The sequence below is a fragment of the Drosophila willistoni genome (assembly GCF_018902025.1).
Source record: "Drosophila willistoni isolate 14030-0811.24 chromosome XL unlocalized genomic scaffold, UCI_dwil_1.1 Seg142, whole genome shotgun sequence".
Taxonomy (NCBI): Eukaryota; Metazoa; Arthropoda; class Insecta; order Diptera; family Drosophilidae; genus Drosophila; species Drosophila willistoni.
The window spans coordinates 9,229,479-9,241,181 of record NW_025814053.1 but is presented as its reverse complement, the minus strand read 5'-3'; the positions used below and the strand labels follow the sequence as shown (position 1 = coordinate 9,241,181).

Sequence of the window (11,703 nt, the reverse complement as noted above, 5' to 3'; positions counted from 1 at the left end):
TTAAGAAAATTTGAGAAATCAATAAACGGGGAAATTAGTTAAATTTAATAAAAACAAAACAACGTATAACAATATATAAATAAATCTAGTAAATTGTCAACAAACACACACACACAAAATGCAATAAGGTTAATTTTTACAATTAATACAGAAAAATAATAAACAAAAACATTTCAAACTCTTTTAGACAAGTAAACGAAAAAAAAAAAACAAATTCAAAAAGCAAAGAAAATAAAAATGTTTAGTTAAGTGAAGATACAAATAAAATTAATATAATATAAACAACATTTACATTTCTCTGCGGATTCCATTTCAAGGCAGTTGGCCAAATTTTATGTTACGAATTTTTTTCAAGTCCAAATGCCTAATGCATTTTTAAAATGTGCTAAATTGCGCTTGAATTGAGATATAACTTCTTGAAATTGGTTAGAAATTGGAAAAACAGGTGGATGGCAACGGATTTCGTTCGTTTAACCAGAACACGAACGAAATCCGTTGCCTAATTTTGGGATCAGCAGGAGTTTTTAGACCTCATGGGTCCTCTATCATACACGGTGTATACTTCTGACATACCGAGGCCTGAGGAAGAAAACAAATCCTTAATAGCTTGTCTATATGTTTTATTCCTCATTCTGTGAGTATTCTGCTGCTGCTGGAGTGGAAGAATATCTCCATCTGCTTAAAAGCTGGACATGCAGATGGAATATAATGCTAAACGAGGCCAAATGTTTAAATATATGATTCACATTGAGAAGAAAGCATCCTCCCCGTGTATGGCCTAACGGAAAGGTGCTACAAACAGAAGCAAAGGCAAAATACCTAGAAGTAGTCCTAGACAAACGTCCTACTTTTAAAGATCACATCGAAGCCTCTCTAAAAACGTGCAGAATCAAATGGTCTAAACTGGCTGACAAATGGCAAAAGCAAATTGCCACTAAGATGCAAAACGGGCACTATATAATAATAGTATAATAGTTTCTACTTGGAGATATGGAGTACAAATCTGGGGGATGGCTGCAGATTCCAATAGAAAAAAGGTACAAACTTTTCAAAACAAAGCTCTGCGGTAGATGCCCATGGTGTATTCGAGGCGCCTCACTACACCATGATCTTGACGTGGAAACGGTAGAAGATCAAATAAATCGGTGGTGTGGACCAGCAGGTACAATGCCAGGCTACAGACACATGCAAACCGGCTGGCAAGACTCCTTGCGAGCCAAAGAACCATCCACTGGCTAAAAAGAAGGCAATATCTTGCAATGATACACTAAGTTTGTGACTGATTTATATAACTAAATAGATACAAAATATACAACCACTAAAAATATAGATTTATGTAAATAGGATTAAAAATTCACTGTTAGTAGTAACTGTTTGGCGTATGGGTTTGGGTTTGCGTTTATTAGTCAATTTGGTCTATAAACTTACATTACCTAACTGTAAATTTGTTCAAAAATTATTGGAAAACAGTTGATTTTCTGGAAATAACTATAGGGCACAACAGTTAAAAAAAAAAACAACAATGTATTGCCTACTTGCCGGCGTTGTGGCAATTTAACACACTTTAACTAACATTAGGCATGGATTTTTCATTACGCTGAAAAGTATGCTTTAGGTTTATCAATCGAATGCAATCTTGGAGGCTCGATCACCATTATTCAAATGGTTCTCAAATGAATCAGATGAAATATTTATTCGATATTATTATCCAAATTTGACACATTTTGATTTGCATTTGTTTATTAATAATTTATTACTCTGCTTACAAGATTACTACAAAAAAACATATATTTATATAAATATTGTCAATTAAAACAAATACATAAATGGACTACAAGATGCACTTACGCTATTGTGTTTATAGAAATATGTAATCGAAATGTATTTTTGAAGTTTATTTAAAGCGAAGATACATATTTAGGATATAGATCAAAATTAAGATTGGAAAACGAGCTTAGACTAAGTTTTGTTTGTTTGTTTGTTTGTTGTTTTTCTTTTTGTTAAAGCGCTTAAAATATTTAGTGACTAATTGAAGTTGTCCGTATATAAGTAAGTATAAATATTTGTATGTATTTATTTTGTTTTTGTTTTGTTTTGTTTTTTTTTTTTTTGTATGCGGATATATGTAGGGGTTTTGGTAGTATGTATGTATGTTTATATATAAGATAAGTATAGTATGGTATATAGGCATACATATATGTATGTGTGTGTATATATGTATGTACGTAGGTCTTGCAGTTGTCTAAATTTATAGTAATTAGATAGTTATAGATTTAGATTGTAGACGAAGACTAACGAGCATTTTGAACTTGTAAGCAGGAGCATGGCTTAGCACCGTCATTTATATTTTGTTTTTTTGTTTTTTATTAATTTTTTATGAAATAGAACCTAGTCTTAAACTAAACAATATATATATATATATATAATATATATATATATATACCGACTGCCACCAAAAGAGGATTGCAGAGGAAGAAAGAGAAAATTAAATGAGAGCAACAATTGAAATATGAAGAAGGGAAAAACTAAACATTTTAAAGTAAGTTTTCCAAAATAACTTTTTAGTTTTTGGATTATTGTTTCTGCAAGAAATAATTTTGATTGCACTTAAAATGAAAGTTTAGATAAGGATTGATGGGGAAAATGTGTGTCTAGTAAGGGGAAGGCGGAGAAGTTGTATTACCCAGTAAACGGAATGAACTAAATTTTATAACTCGCTCAAACAACTCGAGCAACTCGAATTTCCATCCTTGTATCCACTCATGACAACGTTCGCTTCTTGGTCAGCGTCGTGCACTGCACCGCATCCGATGGAGATGGCATCTTGATGACGGGCACACCCGCCAATTGTGGATTCGTATAGGCGACGGCCCGCTCCTTGGCCGTGGCGGCAAACGAGGCGAACGGCCGCAGACGGACATACAGGACGGCCGATATGAGGCACGATGTCACCAGGATGCCCAGCAGGATGATCAGCGTTATGGCAAAGCCCGGCGTTGTCATACAGATGAGTCCCTCTTCGCGTATTGGGAAGACCATAGTCTGGGGTTGCGTTGAACTGATCGAACCAGCTGCATGTTGATCGCCAGCCAATTGACTATCATTGCCATTGCTGGCCGAATCGATGGCAAACGTTAAATCACCAGAGGATACCACTTTAATGATTCGATTGAGTCCCACTTGGGGCGGCTCTGTGGCCGAGGCCACAGCACGAGCACGACGCTGAACACGACGCTCATCGCGACGCTTGCCAATGGCACTGGCCACATGATAGGCATCCACATGCAATTGCGGCGGCGGTGGTCCGTATTGGGATTCGGGACCGACCTGCAAATGATGGACATCCTGGAGATTGGTTGGATCATTCGAACACTGTTCGGGACAATGGTAACGACAGATTTGTATGGTACACTGGAAATGCACTTCCATTGAATCGGGGAATTTGAAGGCCTGGAAATGGGCGTAGGACAGAACCGAGGCGGAGGCACCGAAGTTTTTGATTTTGGTGAATCGTGACATCAGTTTCGGCCGTGTCACACATCCCCGCTGATCGACCAATTGTATGGGGGCACGTTTGCCATCATGGGCCACACAATTCCGTACCAGCATATCGAACTTGGAGTCGTCGTCCTTGATGGCCAGCACCATGGTCATTGTTTGTCCGATTTTCACCAAGCCGGACACTTCTGAAGCCCACGGCCCTTTGCCCACTTGAATTTGCATCCAGCAGCCAACATTGTCGCCAGCAAAATCGGCACGTACCACATCGAGCATGTCCACCGGGAACGGACGGAAGGTGACACTCTTCTCGTACTGATCATGCCAAGTGCAGCGCAATTTGCGTGCCTGATCCCACACCTCTTGCACCTGAGGATCGTATTGAATGACGATTATGTTCTCGAAATATGTACCAGCACCGGCACCGGATCCACCGCCGCCACCATTATCATGACCATAGCCCTGGCCATAGTTGTCCGTGTTGCCGGCAGTGCCGCACTCATGCAATCCAATATCAAAGCTGGCCGAACTGCGACCCAAACCCGATGGCAAATGGACACAGTTCATATTGCTGTAGTGACCCTTGGAGAAGACAATGCCATTGAAGGGCTTGTCGAATTGAACGAACACCTTCATGCCGCTCTTCTCGCACTTGACATCCAGCGAGACAATCTTGGGCATATCCTGTTCGGGTGATGCCCATATCTCATTGTTGCTAGAGGCTCCAACACTCAAATCGGAAACTTGTTGGATCTGTTGTTGACCCTGCTGCTGCTGCTGCTGCTGCTGGTGCTGGAGCGGTGGCGGTGGGGGACGCTGTGGCTGTGACATTTGTGGCGGTGGTGGTGGTCCCTTATAGAATTGAGCCACCAAGGGCGGTGGCGGTCCAAAGGGTTGGGCAAAATTCAATGGTATGCCTGGATGTCCTTGATGGATATTGCCTATACGAAAAAGGAAATCAAATCAAATTGAATTACACTCGATGCGTATTTGATTGAAAACTTACTTCTGGTAGCCACGCTCACTAGAGGAGCTGGTGGCATATTGTGGGTGTAATGCACCTGAACCTTGGGTACCACAGATTGCTGTTGCTGCTCCTGCTCCGACTCAAGGGCCATTTGATCCACCTCATTCTCATGATCAGACATCTCATCGTTGCCAACAACTCCGACGCCAACACCAACTCCAGCGCCGCCGGCAATTGCCTTAACCACCTCAACATCGTCCGCCCAGACCGAGACTAGCTGTAAATGGGTCGCCGCCCCAAAGAGAAAGATGAAACGAAAAGAGAGAAAAAAAACAAACACACACACACACACAAAGTCACTTGCATTAATAAGGTGCCAAGTAAACCGCTTTAACCACAGCAACAGCAACATCAGCAACAGCGGCAACTGTCTAGAGAATGCCAAGTGGAATGGGCGCATAGTGGATCGCGGATTGCGGCTCGCGGATGTCGGATGCTACATGCGATGCCAATTGCATAAGGAAAAAAAAAAAAAAAACCAAACAACTACACAAAAGTAGAGAGAAAAACAACACAAAAAAAAAAGTGTAACAATTTCGCTTTTTCCCCGTCAATAGCAGCGACCCAAATTGGCTCTTAGATCCGCCTTCGATGAACGGTTTATAATAATGTCAAGGCTAGAACCAGAGCGACCACAAGAACGTTAGAACATCGCAATTACCATGCTCTCCCTACTTACATCACCGATAATCATCTAAACAACAAACAATAATAACCAAGATCTTATCTGCGTCTCCAAAAAGGTCAAAACTAAATATTCTAAACGAACTTCAAAGAAAGAAAGAGATACAATTTAAAAATCTAGTAAAACCAAACTCAGAGTCCTCAATAAACCAAGGTAAGGAGAAAGACAACAGAAATCGAGTAACAAATTAGACCCTCTATCGATTTAGTTTACGTTCAAACTGACTTTTCGATTGTCTAGTAACAAATATTTAAATTAAATCTTTATCATACTTGTCATTTCATAGATGCTAGAGACGTCCTACTACAAGTACTCGAATTTTACCATATTATTACAACAAAATACTCTTTTGCCGGTTTCTGTGATAAAAGAAATATCGTTAGCGATATTTACCGATAATTTAATATCGACATAGTGAAAATAAAGTGAAGTCTAACAATCGGAATCACATGTATCAGTTTGTTAAAAATCTTACATTCTAAAATTGTAATTGATTTTCGTCTTACTTAAAAACATTCAAACCAAAATGGGTTAAGAAATGTTATCGATCCCTTTGTGGTCGATTACAGTTCTTTTGATATCGAACTTGAGTACAACAATCGATTAATTTAGTTACAGAACTTGTTACGCTAAATAAGAGCTCTGTAAGTGTATGCAAAGTGTGGATAATTTCCTTTTTATTGGCAAGGGTCATTATCAATGGACAATTTCAATTTCATCGTCGGTTTCTCTCTTTTCATCTTAAGGTTTTTTTTTTTTTTTTTTTGAGTCTTCCTCCGCGTCTTGGCGGGAGAGCAGGTGGATGTGATTATGGATGTGGATGATGCCCAGATCTGGCAGATTCCCAAATGTAGCTTCACTTCTTTTTTTGGCCAAAAATCTGTGCCGCAGCCAAAACAACTTTCACCAGCAAAGTTGCTGGGATGTCGCATAATCAGCGAGACGACAGCAGCAGCAGCAGCACCAACTACCAAGACAACGACTAAGACTGCGACGACGACGACGACGACGACGACGACTACGACGGTGGTGGCATCCTGAGGCTTTAGCATAAGCTTCAGTTTTAGCAATCCTGTTTGGTAGAAAGTGATGTGCCACAAACAAGTTCCGCAAAATAAACCAAACAAATTCTAAAAATACTAACAGCAAACAGGCATTTAATTTTTGCATTTACAATTCGTCTTCAAAACTTAAATAAAGGCGACTAGACGCCGAGACGCCAACATTTCATTTCGAAAATGATGTGATTATCAAAAATGACTATCACTACTTCTTTTGCTTTGGCTGTTTAATTGAATGCATGGAATTGGAAACAGAAAAGCAAGAAACAGAAGTAAGAAAAGTGTTAAGAGATTTCCAATAAGCCCAGGCCAACAAATCGTGAGCGTAATCGTTAGGCAGGACAGCTGCTAATGCGACAACTAATGATGAGATGGGATGGGATGGGATGGCTTGGCATGGAATGGAATGAGCTGAGATGAGATGAGTCGAGTCGAGGCTGCAGCCGGCGCAATGTTAGTCTTGACCTCGACCAATGCTAAGATGTTTGAGAGATGCTGACGGCTCTTTTTCTTTTTGTTTTTTTGGGCTCTGTGTGGCAGGCGCACCAAATCGGGAGAAAGTAAACGAACCTGAAAACAGCATTGCCAGAGAGAACGCGAATGTACTTACACATATACAGGCAAACAAGCATCAAGACTTGTATAGAGTTTACCAACATTTCGTTGCTGTAGGCTCTCTGGCAATGAGGAGTCTCAGCTACAGTCCAAGTGGATGTCGGGGTCAAAGGTGAACACATTTTCGTTTTGTTGTGGCATTTAAGGAAAGCGAAATTTCGATTGCGGTGCAAAATTGTGTCACCACACCATCAGAATACCAAACAAAAACAGAGGGAGACAGAGAAAGAGAGAGAGAAGGAGAGACAAACTTTCTAACGTCATGAATATTTTCTTGATGAAAGAGAAAGGATTGCAAGGAATTTGGGAAAAAGTATTTGACTCATTTCTGGCAAACTATCAAAACATCTTCACTTGGATTATTATCATTCATTACGTCATTCAATTAGATAACCAAAGGAACGAAAGGAAACAAAACAAAATATAAGACACTACAAAAGGAATTGTTATTATCCACAGAAGTAATTCAAACAAATCTAGCTATAAACAGAATATAACTTAAAGATCAAGTCATTCTAAAAACATAACATAATGTCAATATATAAAAATGATCTACAATCCATTAAGATATTTAAAATCTAAAATATATACATATATATAATCGACATATGTATAAATAATGACACAATCAAAGCTAAGAATCCTAAGAAGAGGCCAAAAATATTTTCAAGTTCAAAGCTGAAGAAAAAATAATCAGAAGTAGAACCTTTTTGAAAGGTACAAACTTTTCAACAAAATTTCAAACAATCCTAATGAAAGTTTTGGCCAACATAAACCAATATTCATTTCTTCTTTGCTCATGTATGACCAATCCTAATTGAAATTCAAAGCCATCATCATTATAATCATCTCATGCTCAGGTGAGTATCTTTCACTTCCATGGCTCCAAGTAGTGATCATTATCAACTAAATGGCATTATCTACTTTAATTTATAAGCTGCCAATAGATTGCAATTGCATTTTGCTGTTGTTGTTGTTGTTACTGGATATTAATTATGAAAAATGTGAAAATGTGGAGAGTAACAAAAAAAAAACAAAAAAAACAAAAGAAAAACACTCACCTGTAGTGAAAGGAAGATGATAAGCGGCAACCAAATCCTCTTCTTAACACCAACACCAAGATTTTGGCATTGTGCTTTTTTTTTAAATTGCTGCCTCTGCCGTTGCCGCTGCTTTTGTTGTTGTTGCTGCTGTTGTAGATGTTGCATGTTTTTATTTGATTTGGAAAACTGAAATAAATGTTACAAGTATAATTATTATTATTAGCAAAGCAACAAGAAAGAAAAACACTTAATACAAATTGCAGAAGGAACCGTAGAAAGTGTTTTTGCTATAAGTATATGTATATATATAGAAAGAAAGTGACTTTTTTTATCATTTCTTAAGTGCTTCATTTATAAACAATTGCACTATAAATGATTGCAAAACGCTCATCACTTTTTCCACCATCATTAGTAAATAAAGAAACTGAATTTTGTCTTAAAAGTGAGTAAGTCTTCTTAATGACACAAAACCTTCAATTAGGTGGCACATAAAGTACACCAACACCACCAGCACCACCGCTCTTATTCAGCGGGTCATTCAACAAAGGTGAAAAGTGTTAATAGGTTTCTCATAAGTGAAGTGGGTCAACAAATATGACCAACAAAAAAAAGAATAAACCAAAAACAAAAACAAGACAAAAACCAACTGGGAGAATGCAGCAGCCACAGATATCTACATACATACATTCATCGTGTGGGGCTAAGAGAGTGAGAGTGAGATAACTGACAAAAACAAAGAAAGAGAAGGAAATATGGCTAGACAAAAATCTAACATTTAAGCTATAATCTAAAAAGTTTTTAATGTTAATTTTTGCAAATCAAAGCGAAAAAACATAACAAAAATTTTTTCAAACTTTTAATATTTGAAAGAATTTTTTTAATATTTTATTTGATTTGAAAAATATATGGCTGAAGACTTCAGAAAGTTTCTACAAGTTGATGGTTAACTTTCCTAAGATTTAGTCTACAATTATTATATATATGTACATGTATCTACTAGACTGTTAGTTAGTTAATTCTTGTGATTTAAACAAGAATTTACAATGTTTTGATGTCCATGCATTTGGCAATGGCAATGGCAACAGGCTTACCTTCGCTTTTGAACCAATTCCTTTGATCTTTGTTTGTAATTCCAATTTTGATGAAATGCTGACAAACAGGATGCGTTTTCGAGTTGCAACTTTCGAAAAACAAAAAAAAAGAAGCAGTTACTACAGTTACTACTGTTTGCTGCCGTTGCCGCAGTTGCTAGTGTAGCTGATGTTGCTGCTGTTGCTGTTGTTGTTGCTGTTGTTGCTGCTGTTGCTACCTGTGCGGCAGTTTTAAAACACTGCTAATTGCACACGCTGCACGTTGATTAAATGAAACGAATGTGTCACAAATAACAACCAAAAACAAACAAACAAAAAAAAGGAAGAAATTGTCGAATGAAGGGCGCACTTGCTACACACATACACACACTCACAAAAAAAAAAAACAAGAAATATATATATATTTATATGTAACTTCACTTGCAGCTTTTTTGATTCTGCTGATTTAATCCTTTGGTTCAGTTGGTTGGTTTCTATCAAGTTATTTGTGTTTGTTGTTTTGTTTTTTTGTTATGATTCGGATTTCATATATTTCGGTATGATAACAAATCGATTGCAGGTTGCAAGTCGATGTTAAGAAAAGAAGTGTAGAAGTCGCACACACACGCCAGGCTAGCCGGGAGATGAGATTGCAAACGTGTCTAGTCCGCGCCGTGGATAAGCGCAGAATGGTGCATACACCTGCTTTCTCGTAGCGGAACACTTCGCATGCGCGGCGTCGGCGACGACAACAGCAACAGCAGCAGCAGCAGCCGCCGCCACGAGGCAAACCGGCGCAGGCGCTGGCAGCGAAATTTCTTCTTTTCATTGACAGCAGCAGCCAAAGCCACAATACGAACAACAACAACAACGACAACAGCAACACGAAGAAGTGAGACACTGAGGCAGTCGGCCAAGTCCAAGTCCAAGTACAACTACCAGCAACAACAACCACAATCCAACTTGCCGGTTTACTGTGCACAGTGGCAACATGCCAAACAAAAAGAAGATAGAGTATAAGATATAAGATATAAGATATAAGATATAAGATATAAGATATAAGATATAAGATATAAGATATAAGATATAAGATATAAGATATAAAAAAATAAAAAAATATAAAAAGATATAAGATATAAGATATAAGATATAAGATATAAAATATAAGAAAAAGATATAAGAAAAAAAATATAAGATATAAGATATAAGATATAAGATATAAGATATAAGATATAAGATATAAGATATAAGATATAAGATATAAGATATAAGATATAAGATATAAGATATAAGATATAAGATATAAGATATAAGATATAAGATATAAGATATAAGATATAAGATATAAGATATAAGAAAAAAAAAAAAAAAAAAAAGATATAAGATATAAGATATAAGATATAAGATATAAGATATAAGATATAAGATATAAGAGATATAAGATATAAGATATAAGATATAAGATATAAGATATAAGATATAAGATATAAGATATATAAGATATAAGATATAAGATATAAGATATAAGATATAAGATATAAGATATAAGAATAAAATAAGATATAAGATATAAGATATAAGATATAAGATATAAGATATAAGATATAAGAATAAATAAGATATAAGATATAAGATATAAGATATAAGATATAAGAATATAAAGATATAAGATATAAGATATAAGATATAAGATATAAGATATAAGATATTAAGATATAAGATATAAGATATAAGATATAAGATATAAGATATAAGATATAAGATATAAGATATAAGATATAAGATATAAGATATAAGATATAAGATATAAGATATAAGATATAAGATATAAGATATAAGATATAAGATATAAGATATAAGATATAAGATATAAGATATAAGATATAAGATATAAGATATAAGATATAGATATAAGATATAAGATATAAGATATAAGATATAAGATATAAGATATAAGATATAAGATATAAGATATAAGATATAAGATATAAGATATAAGATATAAGATATAAGATATAAGATATAAGATATAAGATATAAGATATAAGATATAAGATATAAGATATAAGATATAAGATATAAGATATAAGATATAAGATATAAGATATAAGATATAAGATATAAGATATAAGATATAAAAATAAGATATAAGATATAAGATATAAGATATAAGATATAAGATATAAAGATATAAGATATAAGATATAAGATATAAGATATAAGATATAAGATATAAGATATAAGATATAAGATATAAGATATAAGATATAAGATATAAGATATAAGATATAAGATATAAGATAATAAGATATAAGATATAAGATATAAGATATAAGATATAAGATATAAGATATAAGATATAAGATATAAGATATAAGATATAAGATATAAAGATATAAGATATAAGATATAAGATATAAATATAAGATATAAGATATAAGATATAAGATATAAAAAAAAAAAAAAGATATAAGATATAAGATATAAGATATAAGATATAAGATATAAGATATAAGATATAAGATATAAGATATAAGATATAAGATATAAGATATAAGATATAAGATATAAGATATAAGAATATAAGATATAAGATATAAGATATAAGATAATAAGATATAAGATATAAGATATAAGATATAAGATATAAGATATAAGATATAAGATATAAGATATAAGATATAAGATATAAGATATAAGATAT

General features: G+C 34.9%; 1 protein-coding gene across 1 annotated transcript; it reads right to left on the bottom strand.

Annotated features, from left to right (window-relative positions):
• Positions 1-2,608: 2,608 nt before the first annotated feature.
• Positions 2,609-8,094, bottom strand: LOC6644629. The gene is made up of 3 exons (XM_002067212.4): positions 7,944-8,094; positions 4,505-4,738; positions 2,609-4,439 (listed from the first exon to the last, which is right to left on the bottom strand). The coding sequence occupies exons 1-3, from the start codon at positions 8,092-8,094 to the stop codon at positions 2,761-2,763; spliced, it is 2,064 nt and encodes a 687-aa protein (XP_002067248.2). The 3' UTR covers positions 2,609-2,760.
• Positions 8,095-11,703: the final 3,609 nt, after the last annotated feature.